This window comes from Gopherus evgoodei, chromosome 23, assembly GCF_007399415.2.
Source record: "Gopherus evgoodei ecotype Sinaloan lineage chromosome 23, rGopEvg1_v1.p, whole genome shotgun sequence".
Taxonomy (NCBI): Eukaryota; Metazoa; Chordata; order Testudines; family Testudinidae; genus Gopherus; species Gopherus evgoodei.
Window position 1 is genome coordinate 11,895,667 of NC_044344.1, and position 19,530 is coordinate 11,915,196.

Below are 19,530 nucleotides of genomic sequence, written 5' to 3' on the forward strand. Positions count from 1 at the left end.
GTTGGTGACACTGGTGTAAAGCTGGTGTAAGTGCACTCAAATCAGGCCCTGGATCCGTCCGGGTCCCCGTCTGGCAGGCTGGGAGTGAGGACTGGCAGCTGTGTAGCTGGCCTAGGGACTTCTACGGCCCCCCTTCCCCACAATATCTCAGTGCCTCACTGTCCCCATTGTACAGATGGGGAACTGAGGCACGGAAATGCTCAGGGTCCGTCTGGGCAGCAAAAACCCTGCGGCAGCATCTCCGAGCCCAGCTCTGCTGCCTGGGGCTTGCGCCGTGGGGCTAAAGGAACAGTGTAGATGCTCGGCTGGAGCCTGGGCTCTGCGACTCTTCCCTCTCCCCGGGTCTAGTGCCTGGACCCGACCGTCGACCTGCTGGTTCTAGCCCCGCAGCGCAAGTGGGGTCAGCAGGTCTGGGCTCAGACTCGCGGCCGCAGGGGGTTTCTGCTGGAGCCGTACTCAGAGCGACTTGCAGGCAGCCTGCGGCAGAGCAGGGACTTGCCCCCAGGTCTCTCCAGACCTAGGCTAGTTCCCCAGGTTATGGGGCCACCCGTCCTGATCAGCAGCTCTCATTGGGCGGGGGCAGATCTCCCCGAATGCTCTCAGTCCTTGGGGGGGGGGCTGGGAGGGGCCGATTGGAATCAGCCAGCGTTACCACGACGACGGGGGACAAGCACCAGGGGATCTGTGATGGGCACGAGTGGCCAGGGCCTGTTTTACGTCTCATCCCACCCACAGCAGCGCCAGCTGCACAGCGCCCCCTAGCGCCGTGCTGGGGTACCGGTGTCAGGCTGATTCCAAGGTGAGAGCGCCCCCTGCTGCTGACTTCAGCACCCTGGTTTTCTTTGGGTGGTCTCCCGTCCCAGCACTAACCAGGCCAAGCTTGATTAGAGACCTGCTGAGCAGACACCTGCGGGGCCTGGTGCAGAGCTGCTGCTAACGGGCTGTGATTCTCTCCCTCCAGACTGACAGCAACGGCTGCTTTTCCAGAGAGGTGGGGACGGCTCCCTTCAACCTGACCCACTCTGGCTACAGGATGAGCCTCCAGGCCAAGGCCTCTCTCGTGGAGGAGGGGACAGGTAGGACTGAAATCAAGCACACGTGCATGCCCCCAGCACTAAACCCCCAGGGGCAGAGGGGTCTCACTTGCACATGTGGTCATGTCATTTGTAGCCCAGCTGCTTTAGAGATGGGCCCAGAGGTAGCGCTGGGGGGGGTTGGATCTGGGGTTCTGGTTCAGCCCATCACTGGGATCGATCCCTCATGAGTTCAGACCTGGGCACCTTCATGCAAAGACTAAACACCTTCCCGCGAGTGTCCTCTGGCTGTGGACTGAGCTGGCAGAGTGGAGTGACGGCCCAGCCTGTGTCGCTGGGCCCTGAGTCACAGCCTCAGTGACGTTAGCGCTTAGCGTTCAAAACAGCAAGTGCTAATCGCTTAGTAACGAACCCAGATAACTCCACATTTAACCCAGAAGAATCCTGATTTCCAGACTGGCCGACACCCATTTGGCTGAAAACTGTAACTGTGGGGTGGCTACAACGTTACCCTCGGGTGCTGACATCAGCGATGGCGAAGTGGCTGGAGGAGAGTTGGTCCAGAACAGCAACGCGTCACTGGGCACTTCTGAAAATGGCCCTTTCTGGGGGCAGGCCCTGTGCTGAGAGGCCTGTGTGCGGGGTCAGCTCTGGGGCCATTCAGTAAAGGAGCTCTCTGCTGGGGAAAGGGACGCAGAGCCAGGAGACCCTGCTGGCAAATGTCACGTGGCTGGTTTGGGATTAAGCCCCAGGGGAAGGTGGATCTAAATATTCTAGTTTCCAGATTCCCCAGGAAAATCCTTCTCTGACCGCAGCTGAACCTCCCAAATTCTCCCCTAATCACACCCTCCTTTCCATAGCGAGAGGGGGAAGAAATGGCTGGGCGGATGTGATGGAGTTGGGAGACCTGGGGAAGTCTTTAGGTGAGGGACAGGACCTAAGCCTGTAACCTGAGCCAGGTGGGTGGGAGGGGGTCAGCACCTTTGCCCGGGAAGCCAGACAAAAGGAAGGGGCCGGCTGGAGGAAGGGCAGTTCAGCTTCGGTTTTGGGCTGGGTGGTTGGAATTCAGGGAATCCTTATCTGGGGACTAAGCTTCCTGAACCCAGAAGGACTGGATTGAGGGGTCCTGGCTGTGCTTACAAGCTCTGCTGTATCCTGCGTTCCTGTTGTCCAATAAACGTTCTGTTTTACTGGCTGGCTGAGAGTCACTGTAAGTCCTAGGAAGAGGGGTGCAGGACCGGACTCCCCCATACTCCATGACAACTGGTGGCAGCGCCGGGATCTACTGCACCCCATGGACGGCGCTTCCTGCAGTAAGTGACTGGGGAGCAGTAAAACAAAGGGACAACTTCAGGGGTGATTAACCCCTGGGAGTGTGTGCCCAGTGAGAAGGACTTTGCAGTAACAGGGTCCCCCGGGGGATTGCAGCGAGTGGTCCCATGGGCAGAGGAGTCTGCAGCACGACCCTGGCAGAGAGGCGGTGACCTCAAGAAGGGCTGGTGCACTAGGGGTCCCCCTGGAAACCGTGGGGAGTGGCAAGCACCCTGGCCTGTGAGTGGCCAGCAGGAAGATGTATGCCAAGCGGCGCAAGTGTGACCTGGTGGAGCTGTACAAGCAGAGGGGGCTGCGCAGAGGGAGGCTCACCAAGGACCAGCTGATTGCCCAGCTGGAGGAGGGAGATCGCTTGAATGAACTGATCCTTGTCTCTGAGGGAAGCAGCCTGGCAGATGCAGCGCAGGCATCAGTGTCTGTCCCTGCTGGGAGTGGTCAGCTGGCTGCTGAAAGCTTCCCGAGACCCCCACTTCCTATGCGTAGGGGAAGGGCTTGGAGAAGCCCAGTGAATGCCAAGGGCACTGTGACCCCCCCAGCCAGCAGGGGATCCTCCCGGTGAAGCTCACCCGCCAGCAGGAGATCATCCCGGCGAAGCTCGGCATCCATGGAGCGGAAGTGGCTGGAATGGGAGAGAGAGCTAAAACTGAGAGAGCTGGAGGATCATGAGAGACAGAGAGAACATGACCGGGAGGAGAAAGAGAGACAGAGGAAACGTGAGGAGAGACAGAGGGAACATGAAGCGAGACAGAGGGAACATGAGGAGAGACAAAGACAGCGGGAATTGGAGGAGAAAGAGAGACAGCGTCATCATGAACTGGAACTGGCGAGGCTGAGGGGCAGCGGGCCCCCGGCTGCAGTGAGTGAGGGGGGCCCAGGACTGCGCAGAGCTTTAAGTGCATCCTGGCCCAGCGTAAGGAGGGGAAGGACAAGGATGACTTCCTGGATGCCTTTGAGATGGCCTGCGAGCTGCACCAGGTAGCTCCGGCAGACAGGCTCCGGGTTCTCAGTCCCTTAATGGACCCCAAGGCCGTGGCATTGTACTGCCAGCTGGGAGAGGAGGAGAAAGGGAACTATGAACTATTCAAGCAGGCCCTGCTGTGCGAGTTTGGGCTGACTCTTGAGATGTACCTGGAGAGGTTCCGGAGTCAGGATAAAACCCCTGAGGTCTCATATCTGCAACTAGCCGTCCACACGGAGGGATACGCCAGCAAGTGGGCCGATGAGGCCCAGACGAAGGGGGACCTGGTTAAACTGCTGGTACTGGAGCAACTGTATGAGCGGCGCCCATCTGACCTGAGGCTGTTTTTGAGGGACCAAACGCCAGAGAACCCGTGACATAGAGGGCGGCTGGCTGATGAGTTTGTGAAGTGCCGGTCGGGGGGTGGCAGGGAGGAGTCGCAAAGGAACAGGCCCACCGCGATGCAGAGAGAGTCATCCTGGGACCTCCCAAAGGGGGAATATGAGAACCCCCTCCCAAGGGGAACGCCCAGCATCAGGGACAACTGACCAGTTCGAGGGGACCAACGGGACATGAGCTGCTATCAGTGTGGCCAGAGGGGCCACATACGGTCCCAGTGCCCCAGGCTCAAGGACAGACTGAGCAGACCAACCCCACACCAGATTAACTTGGTAGAGACCCAGCTGGACGAGGGGCAGCGTTCTCAGGAAAGGGAGACTGGCTGCGTACCGCCTGCGAAGGAGGGAGAAGGGCCCCAGGTCAGCTCCTGTGGGGGGCTGGATGCTCCAGGCTGCGAGTTTTTGGTTTACAGGGTGGGCGTGGGACTGCCCCTCCAGAGAGAGTGTCTTGTTCCCCTGGAGGTAGATGGGAGGGAGGTCACTGGGTACTGGGACACGGTCGCAGAAGTGACGCTGGCCCGGCCCGAGGTGGTGGCCTCAGATCAGATGGTGCCCGACACCTACCTGACCCTGATGGGTGTGGGCGGGACCCCATTCAAGGTGCCCGTGGTGAGAGTACACCTGAAGTGGGGGGCCAAGGAGGGTCCCAAGGATGTGGGGGTACACCCACATTTGCCCACGGACGTGTTAATGGGAGGGGACCTCGAGGTCTGGCCTAGTAACACCCAGAGTGCCCTGGTCGTGACTCGTAGTCAGAGTCAGCGAAGGGCACTGCACCCCAACAGCGGGGAAGGTACTCTGCCCGAGGCGCAGGACCCTAACCTGGTGGGGAGGGAACACCCAGGGACACGGCTCAGAGAGGCTGCGGCCTCAGACCCAGCCGATGAGAGAGAGCAGGTCCCCTTCCCTGTCCCAGCTGCTGAGTTCCAGGCCGAGTTGCAGAAAGATCCCTCCTTGCGGAAGCCCAGGGACTGGGCCGACCTCAGTGCGGTACAGTCCATAAGGAGAGCTTGCAAGGAGAGGTTCCTGTTGGAAAAGGGGTTCATGTACCGAGAATGGGCTCCCCCAGGGGAAGTAGAGTCATGGGGGATCAGGAGGCAGCTGGTGGTTCCCCAGAAGTTTCACCACAAGCTGCTGTACCTGGCCCATGACATCCCTCTCGCAGGGCACCAGGGAATCCAGCGCACCAGGCAGAGGCTGCTACAGAACTTTTTCTGGCCTGGGGTCTTTACCCAGGTCCGACAGTACTGCCAGTCCTGTGACCCCTGCCAGAGGGTGGAGAAGGCCCGGGACAAGAGGAAAGCGGCTTTGAGGCCTTTACCCATCATAGAAGAACCTTTCCAGAAGGTGGCCATGGACATATTGCGACCTCTCAGCAAGGCGACCCAGTCGAGGAAGAAATACATCCTGGTGGTGGTAGATTTTGCCACTCGCTACCCCGAGGCGGTGGCCTTATCCTCTATCGAAGCAGACACAGTGGCAGATGCGCTGCTGACCATTTTCAGCCGGGTGGGGTTCCCCAAGGAGGTCTTAACAGACCAGGGGTCCAACTTCATGTCGACCCTGCTCTGGTGCTTGTGGGAGAAATGTGGGGTCCAGCACAACTGGGACTCAGTGTATCACCCCCAATCCAACGGGCTGGTGGAAAGGTTCAACGGGACGCTGAAGATGTTGCTAAAAACATTTATGAACCAGCACCCGCAGGATTGGGACAAGTACTTACCTCACTTGCTGTTCGCGTACAGGGAGATACCCCAGGAATCTACCGGGTTTTCACCTTTCAAACTGTTGTATGGAAGGCAGGTAAGGGGGCCCCTAGACCTAATGAGAGACAAATGGGTGGGGAAGGCCTCTCCCGAGGGAGAGTCAGTGGTGGAGTATGTCCTGACCTTCCGGGAAAGACTGGCCGAGCTCATGGGCCTGGCCAGGGAGAATCTGGCCCGAGCCCAGAGGAGGCAGAAGGTCTGGTATGACCGCACGGCGCGTGCCTGTGCCTTTGCCACTGGGGATCAAATGATGGTTCTCATCCCCGTGAGGAAAAACAAACTCCAGGCAGCCTGGGAAGGGCCCTTCAATGTTGTCAAGCAACTGAATGAGGTAAACTATGTGGTGGAGCTGTCGAACTGGGCACATCACTGCCGGGTGTACCATGTGAACATGATGAAACCATACTATGACAGGGGGAATGTAGTGTTGGCCGTGTGGGGACATTGGGAGGAGCAGGGAGATGACCCCTTAGTAGATCTATTCCCTGGGACAAAAGCTGGTTTCCCCCTGGAGGCGATTCCCCTCTCTGATCAGCTGACCCCAGCCCAGCACGCTGAGATCAGAGAGGTGCTGCATCTGTACCGACAGCTGTTTTCCAGCCAGCCTGGATGCACTAATTTAACTGTCCACCGGCTGGAGACCAGGTCACATCCCACTATAAGATGCTCCCCTTTTTGGGTCACCGGGAAAACTGCCCAGGACTTAGAAAGGGAGGTCAGGGACATGCTGGCTTTGGGGGTGATCCAGCCGTATTTCAGCCCTTGGGCCTCGCCAGTGGTGCTGGTCCCCAAGAAGGATGGGTCAATCCGGTTCTGTGTGGACTATCGAAAGCTCAATGCCATCACCGTATCTGATGCCTACCCTATGCCCAGGCCTGACGAGCTCCTAGACAAGCTGGGAGGTGCTCGGTACCTCACCACCATGGATCTTACAAAGGGCTACTGGCAAGTGCCGCTGGACGCAGATGCCAGGCTGAAATCAGCCTTTATCACCCCTCTGGGGCTCTACGAGTTTTTGACCCTGCCCCTCGGCCTGAAGGAAGTGCCGGCCACCTTCCAGCGCCTGGTGGATCAGCTACTGAGGGGGATGGAGAGTTTTGTCGTGGTGTATATTGACTACATCTGTGTCTTTAGCCGGACCTGGGAGGACCAAGTGTCCCAGGTTAAACAAGTACTGGACCGACTCTGAGAGGCTGGGTTGACCGTAAAGGCTGAGAAGTGCAAAGTGGGGATGGCTGAAGTATCTTACCTGGGCCATTGGGTGGGAAGCGGCTGCCTAAAACCAGAACCAGCCAAGGTAGAGGTGATCAGAGACTGGCCTGCTCCCCAAACCAAAAAGCAGGTCCAGGCCTTTATTGGAGTGGCTGGGTACTATCAAAGGTTTGTGCCCCACTTTAGCTCCATAGCCACCCACACTTCACCATGTACACCGACCACTCTCCTCTGACCTGGCTGCACCAGATGAAAGGAACCAAGGCCAAGCTCCTGAGGTGGAGCCTGCTCCTGCAGGACTATGACATGGATGTGGTCCATGTGAAGGGAAGTGCCAACCTGACAGCGGACGCATTGTCCCGGAGAGGGGGCCCTGAACTTCCCCAGGTCACTGGGCAGAGTGACCCTGCTCAGTTCAGTCTCGAAGGGGGGAGAGATGTGATGGAGTAGGGACTGTCTGTGTGGAGGATGGGAGAGCTGGGGAGATCTTTAGGTGAGGGACAGGACCTAAGCCTGTAACCTGAGCCAGGTAGCAGGGGAGGGGGTCAGCACCTTTGCCCGGGAAGCTGGACAAAGGAAGTGGCCTTCTGGAGGGAGTGAGTTCACTTTCGGTTGTGGGCTGGGTGATTGGAATTCAGGGAATCCCTAGCTTGGGACTAAGCTTCCTGAACCCCAGAAGGACTTGACTGAGGGGTCCTGGTTGTGCCTACAAGCTCTGCTGTATCCTGTGTTCCTGTTGTCCAATAAACCTTCTGTTTCACTGGCTGCCTGAGATTCACTGTGAGTCCCAGGAAGAGGGGTGCAGGACCAGACTACCCCACACTCCATGACAGCGGATTGTTATGGAGAGAAATCTGGGACGTAGCCTGAACTCTGGTGTTGCCCCCGGCACCTTGCTCCTATTGTCCCTCCCTCTCCTGCTAGGGGTGGAGCTCAACGTGACCAAGAGCTGTGACATTGTGTCTGAAATCGCTACGGTGACCTTTGAGGACGCTGACAATACCTACAAGGCTGGAATCCCCTACACTGGCAAGGTAACAGGATTACCGCTGTGACAGAGTGGGATATATCTGTACCAAACTGTAACCTCCATTGAAGTTGACTGCTTGCCGGATGTGCTGCACTTCTGGTGCCCATGTGCCCCATGCACTGGAGATCGGATGTGTTAGCTGCACTCCATGTCCTCAAACCCCCTCTTACCGAGGGCACAATGGGGGTTGAGCAACCAGCCAACCCTCAGTTCTTTATCACGGCCCCTGCCTGAGAGACAGAGCCAGCAGCAGTGTCCGGTCTCTTGCTCCACTGAAGTTTTTCTCTTTACGTTTTGTAAATAGTCATTTTAATCATTAATAATTGTTACTGGAGATGGTGGTTTAGTTAGTTTAGCTGAACTCTCCTGTTTTAGGGAGGATTTCAGTCTTAGGCTCCCTCTCATCAGACAGGGGCGGCTCCAGGCACCAGCACACCAAGTGCGTGCCTGGGATGGCAAGCCACGGGGGGCAGCCTGCCAGTTGCTGTGAGGGCGGCAGGCAGATGGCTTTTGGTGTCATGCCTGCAGGAGATCCGCTGGTCCCACGGCTTCGGCAGCAATTCGGCAGCGGGGACGCCGAATTGCACAGCACTAGCGGATCTCCCACAGGTATGTCGCCGAATCCGCATAACCTGCAGACCTCCTGCAAGTGTGCTGCTGAATCCGCGTGACCAGCAGACCTCCTGCAAGTGTGCTGCTGAATCCGCGTAACTGGCGGACCTCCTTCAGGTGTGCCGCTGAATCCACGTGACCAACAGACCTCCTGCAGGTGTGCCGCTGAATCTGCGTAACCAGCAGACATCCTGCAGGTGTGCCACCGAATCCACGTAACCAGCAGACCTCCTGCAAGTGTGCCGCTGAATCCACGTGACCAGCAGACCTCCTGCAGGTGTACCGCTGAATCTGCGTAACCAGCGGACCTCCTGCAGGTGTGCCGCCGAATCCGCGTGACCAGCGGACCTCCTGCTGGTGTGCCGCTGAATCCACATGACCAGTGGACTGTGCGCAGGAGCGCCGCCGAAAGACGCCTGCCTGTTGTGCTTGGGGTGGCAAATAACATAAAGCTGCCCCTCTCCTCAGAGCAAAGACAGTTGGCCATAGTTACAGGGTGAGGGAGTCTAGCCTGGGAAGCAGGGACTCTGGAAACAACTTGGGGGTCTTGGTGGATAATCAGCTGAACACAAGCTTCTAGTGCGATGCTGTGGCCAAAAGATCTAATGTGATTCTGGGAAGTGTAAATGGGACTCTCAAGTCGGATACTCTGTATTTGGCAGAGGTGCAACTGATGCTGGAACCCCGTGTCCAGTTCCGGTGCCCACAGTTCAGCAAGGATGTTGATAAATTTGAAGAGGGTTTGGAGAAGAGGCCCAAGACTGGTGAAAGGATTAGACAAGATGCCTCATAGTGAAAGTCGCAAAGAGCTCAGTCTATTCAGTTTAAGAAAGGGAAGGTTAAAGGGTGACTTGATTACAATTTGTAATGTTAGATGACTCAGGATGACCTCTACCCTGACATCTAGTGGTGAGTTGTGGAAAAGGCCTTCAGGGCCTGATCTTATTTGCATGGGCACACCCACCCCGCCTAGCATGATGGGACTGCCTGCTCAAATGGTCACTTTGGCTGCTGTGGGATCCCCAGTTTCTTTGTTATTGGGACAGGAGTAATAAAGTGGTTTTATCCTGGTTATGTGAATCATGGACAGTAGAACTATACTTGGCATTTTCTGACTGAGGGACTCGCCCTTTCCGACATCGCTCTTGCTAAGCAAGGGATGTGGGTTCCAAAACCTAGTGCATTGAGAGAGGTTGGGGGCTAGGCATGTGTATTTGATGGGTGTCGTGTCGTGTCGTGTCGTGTCGTGTCGTGTCGTGTCGTGTCGTGTCGTGTCGTGTCGTGTCGTGTCGTGTCGTGTCGTGTCGTGTCGTGTCGAGCTCTAATACTGCTGCTGTTGTTACTGTCTGTCTCCACTGTAATAGCAGAGGTAATTTTGGTTTCATTAGGAGTCTTGTTACAGGCTGCAGAACTGGAATCTCTGTTTCCATAAGTTTAAGTGTTAGATTTACTTTGGGCTAGTGGTATAGCAGTACTGAGACTCCCCCACTATCAACTAAACTCCCTGACAGCTGTGTGAATGGGGGGTGGCTAGCAGAGAGGCACAGAGAGTGGAATGGATAGCAGTATGGCTGGTGGAGAGGAGCAGACAGTAGGTGAAGAGGTGTAGTAGGAGCAGACGGTAGCTGAAGAGGTGTAGTGGAAACCCATGGAGAGACCTGGCAATTGTCCATCAACCTGAGCAGCAGAGCATGTAAGATTGTCCCCCTCTCCCTCCACTTCTGCCCAGGCTGGGAGGTAAACTCTGCAGATGAACTTCTGAACTCTGGGAGCTGTGCTGACCAGGGACAGAAACTGTGGGTGGAGTGACTGTTGGGTTGCTGGACTTAAGTCCCTGAGGGGAAAAGGACACTGCCAAACTTACTTGGAGGTGGGTCATTTGCTCATGGGTTGTGTTATGAATCCTGTTTGTGGCGCTTCCCCAACATAATGCCACATTATTTCCCTCCTTTATCAAAAGACTTTTGCTACACTCAGACTCTGTGCTGGCGAGAGGGGAAGTATTGCCTCTTAGAGGCACCTGGGGTAGGGGAGTGGTATGTAATTGTCCCAGGTCACTGGGTGAGGGCTCAAGCCAGTTTTGTATTGTGTTATTTAAATGGAACCTCTGGATAAAGGGAACCCGGCCCTTGTTGCCACCAACTCAGATGGGCAGAAGGGTTATAGTAAATATCGGGGAACAAATATCCAGTCTAGCAGAGAAAGGTCGAATGCGATCTAAGGGCTGGAAGTTGAAGCTAGACAAATTGCAACTGGAAATAAGGTGTACATTTTTTATAGTGAAGGTAATTAACCAACAATTTACTGAGGTTCGTGGTGGATTTTCCATCCCTGACAATGTGTAAATCAAGATGGGATGTTCTTCTAACCGGTCGGCTCTGGGCATTATTGTGGGGCAGGTCTCTGGCCTGTGCTAGGCAGGAGGTCAAATTGGATGATCACAATGGTCCCTCCTGCCCTTGGAGTCTATGAATCCTGGTACGGGGAGGGTGAGGGGGGGCTCTGATGTGAGCAGTTCCTATCTTCTCCAGGTACAGTGGGATTTAGTCCTCAAGATTTAAATTATGTCCCTCGTGTGGGTCTGCCACGCCGGAACGACAGACACTCTAAGTGTCTGTATTGTTTGGGTTCACAGACGCATGCTAGAGAGCAGTGCAGGGACTTCAGAGCCCTCCCCAGACGGACTATGAAATCCAAGGAGACTAGACTGAAGGGATTTCTCCTGGAGAAGTCTAGGAGGCCAGGCTCAGTCCCTGAAGAGATGCAGGATCCTCCTTGGACTGATCACCCTTGGGTAAAAAGTTCCCTGGCAGCCGTCTCTTCCACCTCTAAGGCTGTGCCTGCCCCAGTTAGTGACCTCGAATGTGATGGACGCCATCTGCCAAGGAGCACGGGAGTAGATCTCCTCCTCAGGTGCCTGCTACGTCTCCTCTTTCTGTGTCACTTGAGAAGGGCAGCTCAAGGCCAATCCCTGGTCCCTCTGGTGCCCAGAGAGCAGGAGTCCTGAGTCCTTGTTTCCACTGCTGGCTCATCCGTTGGTGCCCAGAGAGGATTTCTCTTGGTGGTGGCCTCTCAGCACCACTGCTTGCGGCACAGTCATTGCTGCTGGTGCTGCTGTGGGTGCTTTCGACACCACTGTTTGCTTCACCGACACATCACCGCCGGAGCTCTCGCCTTCATTGCCCCAGGTGCCGCTCTCCTTGGTGCCTTTGCTACCCGCATCTGTGGCACGGATGTCCCATTTCCTGCACTCAGCATCCATCACACGGGTCCTTCCGCGTCGCTGCTGATAGTGCTGGATCTCGTTTCACGTCCCGCACCGACAGGCACAGCACTGTTTCTGAACTCCCAGATGCTCCTTTGTTGGCTCCTTGAGGAGCAATAGGGGAGATTTTAAAGCCACCAGTAAGAAAAGCCACATCTAGCAGTCAGGGTTCCTGGCCTAGTGGGAGGGGGGAAGCAGTAGACTCGATATATCCTGTTTGTAGTAAGGCTTCTGACATCCTCATAAGCAAACTAGGGAAACGTGGTCTACGTCGGGGTTCTCAACCTTTTCCTTTCTGAGCCCCCCCACCTCCAACATGTTGTAAAAACTCCACAGCCCACCTGTGCCACAGCAACTGATTTTCTGCATATAAAGGCCAGGGCAGGCATGAAGGGGTAGCAAGCAGGGCAATCGCCCCATGTGGTGGGGCTGCAGCCCTCTGCCCTGGGCCCCAGCATGTCTAACACTGGCCCCGCTTGGTGGACCCCCTGAAACCTGCTCATGGCCCCCAGGAGGCCCTGGCCCCCTGGTTGAAAATCACTGGTCTAAATGAAGTTACTGTAAGGTTGGTGCACAACTGGTTAAAACCCCCATACTCAAGGGATAGTTATCAGTAGTTTGCTGCACTCTGGGAAGATGTGTCTAGTGGGTCCCACAGGGGTCAGTCCTGGCTCCGGTACTACTCAGTACTGTCATTAAAGACTCGGACAATGGAATGGAGAGTGTGCTTCTAAAATGTGTGGATGACACCACGCAGAGAGGGGCTCCTAGCACTTTGGAGGCAGGATTAGAATTGGTCTGAAATCAACAAGATAAAATTAATTGAAGACCAGTGTGAGGTACTACACTTAGGAAAACAACAAGGAGTCTGGTGGCACCTTAAGTACTAAGAGATTTATTTGGGCATAAGCTTTCATGGCTAAAAAACCCACTTCTTCAGATGCGTGGAGTGAAAATGAGAGATGCAGGCATTATTACACTGACACATGGAGAGAAGGGAGTTACCTCACAAGTGGAGAACTAGTGTTGACGGTAGGGGTGACCAGATAGGAAGTGTAAAAAATCGGGATGGGGGTGGCGGGTAATAGGAGCCTATATAAGAAAAAGCCCCCAAAATCGTCACTGTCCCTATAAAATCGGGACATCTGATCACCCTAGTTGACAGAGCCAATTCAATCAGGGTGGGTGTGGTCCACTCCCAATAATTGATGAGGAGGTGTCAATACCAAGAGAGGGAAAGTTGCTTTTTCAGTGAGCCAGCCACTTCCAGGCCCTATTCAAGCCCAAATTAATGGTGTTAAATATGCAAATGAATTGTAGCTCTGCAGTTTCTCTTTGAAGTCTGTTTCTGAAGTTTTTTTGTTGAAGGATGGCTACTTTTAAATCTGTTACTGAATGTCCAGGGAGACTGAAGTGTTCTCCTGCTGGCTTTTGTTTTGTGTCCATTTATTCTTTTGCGTAGAGACTGTCCGGTTTGGCCAATGTAAATGGCAGAGGGGCATTGCTGGCACATGATGACATATATCACATTGGTAGATGTGCAGGTGAATGAGCCCCTGATGATGTGGCCCATGTGGTTGGGTCCTCTGATGGTGTCACTAGAGTAGATACGGGGACAGGGTAGGCAACAGGGTTTGTTACAGGGATTGGTTCCTGGGTTGGTGTTTCTGTGGTGTGGTGCATAGTTGCTGGTGAGTATTTGCTTCAGGTTGGGGGGCTGTCCGTAAGCGAGGACTGGCCTGTCTCCCAAGATCTGTGAGAGTGAGGGATCGTTTTCCAGGACAGGTTGTAGATCGCTGATGATGCTCTGGAGAGGTTTAAATTGGGGGCAGGGCTGGGTTAACTTTTTGTGGGCCCAACGCCAAACATATTTGTGGGCCCCCCTGGGAAATGATTGCAAAAGGGTTTGGGGATAAAAGCACAGCGGGGCAGGCGCTAGGGTTGGTCCGTGGAGCAAAGGAGGGGCCACGGGTAAACTGCAAGCGCAGCAGGGCTGGGGAGGGGGTAAACAGGATCCCTCCGCCCCTGCCCACGTAGAGCGGGTCCCTGCCTGGTTCTGACCCTTTCTCTTTGTCTCTCTGAGCACTGAGCTGCCCCTCGTCCCGCAGCAGCAGGACAGGTTCTCTTCTAGCCCTCAGCAGTGGGTGTTGGGAGTGGGAGGAGCAGAGGCTAATGTGGTTACTCCTATAACCAGACATTTAGTTTCCAGTCAGCAGTGCTAACCGGACACTCAGGTCCCGTTTTCTACTGGAGTTTCCAGTCTAAAACTGGATACCTGGCAACAGGGCTGCCAGAAAAGCCTGAGGGGGGAGAGGGGCCAGCAATCATTTTTAAAAGTGAGAGGGCTAAGCCTTAGGCAGGGTGGGGCAAGTGATGGGTGGGCTGGGGAGTGGAGAGGAGCTAGTGGGAAGGGCCATGTCTGCTGTACTGCCCAGGAAGGTTGGAGACTGGGGGGATCAACAGACATGGTATCCCCAGCCCAGGTGACGTGACAGCCAGTGGTGGATTCAGAGTTAGTGGGGGCCCCCCAGCCCTGTGCTCAGCTTCATTTTTGGGACCTCTCCTTGGGACCCAGCCAAGAAAAATAACATTCTGTCTTATCTCCCCCACCCTCATTTTTCATTCTTTTTTTCTTCATCCTCCTCCTATAGGTAATAGCAAGTAGATGAAAATAAAGTGAGGTCCCTTGATTGTTCTTGTAGTCTGGCTTATTTTTTCACAGACCACTTGAAACTCGCAGAGAGTCTCGACGGACCACTGAATGATCTTTTCAAATATTGTAAGAAAGCTGGGGTTTGGGGTCTGGCCAGGAGCTAGGGCGAGGAAGGGGGCTGAGGGTTGGGGCAGGAGGTTGGGGTGTGGAGCACGTACCTGCGGCAGCTCCTGTTTGGTGTGAGGGGTGCAGATGGGAATGGGGAGGGGGTGCAGAAACTCCTGTTTGGTGCTCAGGATGGGGGTGGGATGTGGGGGATGCAGGGGTCAGGGCAGGTGGCTGGGGGAAGAGGCAGGGAAGGGGGGAGCTTGGCTGCCAGCAGAGCCTGCCCTGCTGCAGCAGGAGCCCCAGGAGCCGGCGGCATCAAGCTTCTGCCCCCACAGGAGAGAGCAGTGGGTGGCAGAGAAGAGCAGCTGGGCTGGGGCCCCTTTGAACCTTGGGCCCAGCGCCATGGCACCAGTGGCGCCATGATAAATCCGGTACTGGTTGGGGGCAGTAGGTGACGGCTAGTGGCGTTCTGTTATTTTCCTTGTTGGGCCTGTCTTGTAGTAGGTGATTTCGGGTACCCATCTCGCTCTGTCAATCTGTTTCCTCACTTCCCCAGGTGGATATTGTAGTTTTAAGAACTCTTGATAGAGATCTTGTAGGTGTTTGTCTCTGTCTGAGGGATTGGAGCAAATGCAGTTGTATCTTAGGGCTTGGCTGTAGACAATGGATCGTGTGGTGTGTCCTGGATGGCAGCTGGAGGCATGTAGGTAGGTATCGCAGTCATTAGGTTTCCAATGTAGGGAGGTGTTTATGTGACCATCACATATTTGCACTGTAGTGTCCAGGAAGTGAATCTCTTGTGTGGACTGGTGCAGGCGGAGGTTGATGGTGGGGTGGAAATTGTTGAAATCCAGGTGGAATTCTTCAAGGACCTCCTTCCCATGGGTCCATATGATGAACCTGTCACTTTGGAAGCAGAAATCAAATGAACAATTACAAAATGAGGAACACCTGGCCAGGTGATAGTGCTGCTGGAAAGGATCTGGCAGTAATAGCCCCCAGTCCTCTGAGCATCCCCTGTAGTGTCTCCTCTGGGCACTCACAGAGTTACCAGGCCTGCTGCTCCCAAAGGACCAATGCACCACAGCTTACTAGTTATATCTTGGATCCCAGCTCCCAAGGGAGGCATGCAGGGTGCAGGCACAACCAATGGACACTGGCGGCTAATGCATTCAGATCTGTGGTGCATGGGGCATATGCACATCAGAAGTGGAGCACATATAGACACCACATCTCGAAGAACGCTAGTTACCTTGCCATTGTATGATGTGCTGTGCACACGCCTACGTTTACCCAAGGCAGATTATCGTATTGTATTCTCGGCAGGTGCCCAGCCTAGAAAAGGTGTGGGACACTTTGTCAAAGGACGATCATGAAGAAGATCTCAGGATGGCAATCTAGCGCCATCAGTTTTGATTGTCTCTCAACTACTGGCCCACCCTCACAGAACAATGTTATTTCTACACAAGGGCCTGCAGGTGGGGTGAGCACATCTGGGGGATGGGGAAGGGAGGGCACAGTCAAGGGGTTAGCCAACCTGTTACCCCTCAGTGCTCACCCCAGCACCCCCAGCTATTCCAGTCCTGCCCCAATTTCTTCCCAGATCTGCTAATGCCCCTCAGTCCTCCCCCGCAACACCCATTCCAGCCCTGGGCTTTCCCAGTGCATCTCAGGGCTGGATTGCACTGTCCCTTTCTGTCTCCAGCCAACCCTTTAGCCCCTAGTGGATGCAGAAGTCTGACTCCCTGAGTTGTGCATCTCCCCCTTTCTCTCCCGGCTCAGATGCTCCTGAAGGCAGCAGGTGGCTCTGCACTGAAGAATGAGAAGCTGCAGCTCTTTGTTAGCTCTGGGGATGAGAATAAGAACCAGACCTTCCTGACGGATGAGTCTGGCAGAGCCTCCTTTGAGCTGGACACCTCCAGCTGGACCGGGTGGGTCACTCTGAGGGTAAGTGATGGGCCTCCGAGCCCCAGTGGGGCCCCTGCTCTCCAGCCTCTGTTGTTGTGTCTGTGATTGCTGATGTTTATTGCAGTGGTGCCTAATGAGCAGCCAGGATCGGGGCCCCATGGTGCTGGGTGCTGCACACACTCAGCGTAGCAAACGGCCCTGCCCGAAGCGCCTGCAGGCTGAATAGCCACAACAGACGGTGGGGGGGGAGGAGGCGCAGAACCCACCAGCAGAGCCATCAATGGGGTGACGCAAGCAGCATCTTAGTGCCACCACTTGTCTTCTCATTAATATTTGGGGTGAGGTTTAGGTAGGAAGGTTGCCCCCTTCGGGAAGCTCAACTCAGGGGCTGACCCATTGCTGCTGTCGGGCTGCCCCATTGGAACCACTGAGGTTCTTCTTCGAGTGATTGCTCATATCCATTCCAGTTAGGTGTGCGCGCTGCGCGTGCACGTTCGTCGGAAGACTTTTACCCTAGCAACTCCAGTGGGCTGGCAGGTCGCCCCCAGAGTGGCGCCGGCATGGCGCCTGATATATACCCCTGCCGGCCTACCCACTCCTCAGTTCCTTCTTACCGCCGTGTCGGTCATTGGAACTGTGGAGCGCGGCATTGCTGTCCTCCACGTCCCTAGCTCTCCTTTGTTTCATTGTTCTCATAGTTGTAGATAGTTGTAAATTGTAGTTGGGCTTTTCGTTATTGTTAACTTTTAGCATAGCTGTAAATACTTAGTTAGCGGGCTTGGGCTTTAGCCCTTCCCCGCACCCGGCACCGGGCCCATGCCTGGCTCGCTGGGGTTCAAACAGTGCTCAGCCTGCAAGAAGCTGATGCCAACGAGCGATGCCAACGACGCCTGTCTGAAGTGCCTGGAGGAATCGCACATTTCAGATAAGTGCCGCATCTGTAAGGCTTTTAAGCCTAGGACAAAGAAGGAGAGGGACCAGAGGTTAAGGACTCTCCTGATGGAAGCGGCACTTAACCCTGTGGCCCCGACACAGAGTGCCGGCTCCGCGCCGGCACCGTACCACGACAGCACTGGAAAGACGCCCCGGCACCGACCTTCCCTGGCACCGGGTCTCCATGCAAGGCCCTCGACGTCTGCAACTCCATCCTCGCAAACTTGAGCGGAGCGCCCGGCACCTACCTCTGCCACGGCACCACCAACAGGGATTCCGTCAACTCCGGGCCCCAGAGGTCCGTCAAGTCCGGTCCCTCATAGCTCCCGTATAAGATCCAGGGTTGAGCTGCTGGTCCCTTCGACGCCAGAGACATTCGCTTCGGCGCGGGACCTAATTGCTCTCACTGAAACCACCCTGCCTCAACCCCCGGTGCCCCCAGTGCGGGTTTTATCTAGAGACAAGCCTGCGACAATGTGAGCGCCGTCTCCGGACTCGCCCAACCGGCACCGATCCCCTTCGAGGTCCCGGCACCGTGGACGTTCTCGCTCCAGGTGCCGCTCGCAGTCCCGGCACCGCTCCCCACAGCAGTACCGGTCGTACTCGTGGCGCCGGTCATCTTCTAGGCGGTTGCGCTACTCCTGGCACCGGTCTGGATCGAGTTGCCGCTACCGGCACTGAGACTCCAGGTGCCGTTCTCGTCGGCGGTCAGCGCCCCGGTCGACCTCCCAGCACCGCGCTGGTGGCAGGTCCTGGTCCCGGTCGACCTCCTGGCACTGTGCCGGCGGCAGGTCCTGGTCAACCTCCCGGCACTGCACTGGTGGCAGGTCCCGGTCCCGATCCCGGCACCGGTACGATTCCTGGTACCGGTCCCCGGCACCGAGGCGGTCTTCGACATTGAGGCTGAGGGAGCCCTATCAGCCACGTTCGGCCCCACCATGGCCGTCCTGGGAGCCGTCTGTCTCATCGCAGACAGACAGCATGTACGCTCTGGACGCGGACAGACCCATGGCCCTCTTCCATGACCCTCCTCCGCAGGATCAGGGACCACAACAGTGGGGCTTCTGGACACCCTGGGCGTACCATCAGGCCCAGGACCCTCAGCACATTCCACCGCAACCAGCGACATCTGAGCGCCAGGCTCCGGAGGCCTCGTTGTCTCGCTCTCCCCCTTCTCCAACAGGGGAAGACCAATCTAACCAGTAGGACCCTGAGCTCCCTCCAGGATCAGAGGCGCTGGTACAGATGGAGCCCCCTGTGGACCCACTCCTACCGGGGGTCTCCTCATCGTCCTCCTCCGATGAGGCAGTGGCGGGAACGTCATCCTCCAGTCCCCCCCACTCGACCTCAGGGCGCACCAGGACCTCCTCAGGCGTGTAGCGCAAAACATGAACTTGCAGGTGGAGGAGGTCTCGGAAATCGAAGATCCTGTGGTGAGCATTCTCTCAGCGGATGCTCCTACCAGAATCGCTCTTCCCTTCATTAGGACTATTCAAGGCAATGCCAATACCATCTGGCAGTCACCGGCTTCCATCCCTCCTGCTGCATGCGGGGTAGAACGCAAGTATATGGCACCCTCCAAAGGGTATGAGTACCTGCACGTACACCCACCCCTGTGCTCCCTCGTCGTGCAGTCTGTGAACGAGAGGGAGCGCCACGGGCAGCAGGCCCCAGCACCGAAGTCCAAGGAGGTGAGGCGCATGGACCTGCTAGGCCGGAAGGTCTATTCAGCGGGCGCCCTCCAACTCAGGGTCTCTAACCAACAGGCACTCCTTAGCCGCTATGCCTATAACTCCTGGGTAGCGGCGGATAAGTTCAAGGAGTTGTTGCCTCAGGATGCATGTCAAGAATTCGCAGCGATTCTTGATGAAGGCAAGAAGGTCGCAAGAACTTCATTGCAGGCATCCTTGGACGCGGCGGACTTGGCTGCCAGAACTCTGGCTTCTGGGGTTACCATGCGCCGCATCTCCTGCCTACAGGTTTCTGGCCTTCCTCTGGAGCTCCAACACACCATCCAGGATCTCCCGTTTGAAGGTCAGGGCCTGTTTTCAGAGAAGACTGACCCAGGCTGAATAGCCTGAAAGACAATAGGGTCATCATACGCTCCCTAGGGATGCACACACCCGGGACGCAGCGCAGACCCTTCCGACCTCAGCAGCAGCAGCGCCGGCCCTATCCCCAGAACCACCAGCGTCAAGACTTTAGTAGACGCTGAAGCAGGAATGGCCGGCGCAGACAATCGGACAACCAAGGGGGACAGAATCAGGGCTCCTCTAAAGCCCCACCTGGCCCAAAACCTTCGTTTTGAAGGTGCGCCCGAG

At 55.9% G+C, this 19,530-nt stretch overlaps 1 protein-coding gene across 1 annotated transcript in view; it reads left to right on the forward strand.

The window, feature by feature from the left end:
* LOC115639230 (alpha-2-macroglobulin-like protein 1) overlaps window positions 1–19,530 on the forward strand; it is an 86,979-nt gene that overhangs the window by 6,506 nt on the left and 60,943 nt on the right. The window contains exons 9-12 of the mRNA XM_030541716.1: window positions 349–408; window positions 962–1,076; window positions 7,625–7,734; window positions 16,151–16,315. Coding sequence (XP_030397576.1) covers window positions 349–408; window positions 962–1,076; window positions 7,625–7,734; window positions 16,151–16,315 — 450 coding nt within the window. The remainder of the gene's footprint in view (window positions 1–348; window positions 409–961; window positions 1,077–7,624; window positions 7,735–16,150; window positions 16,316–19,530) is intronic.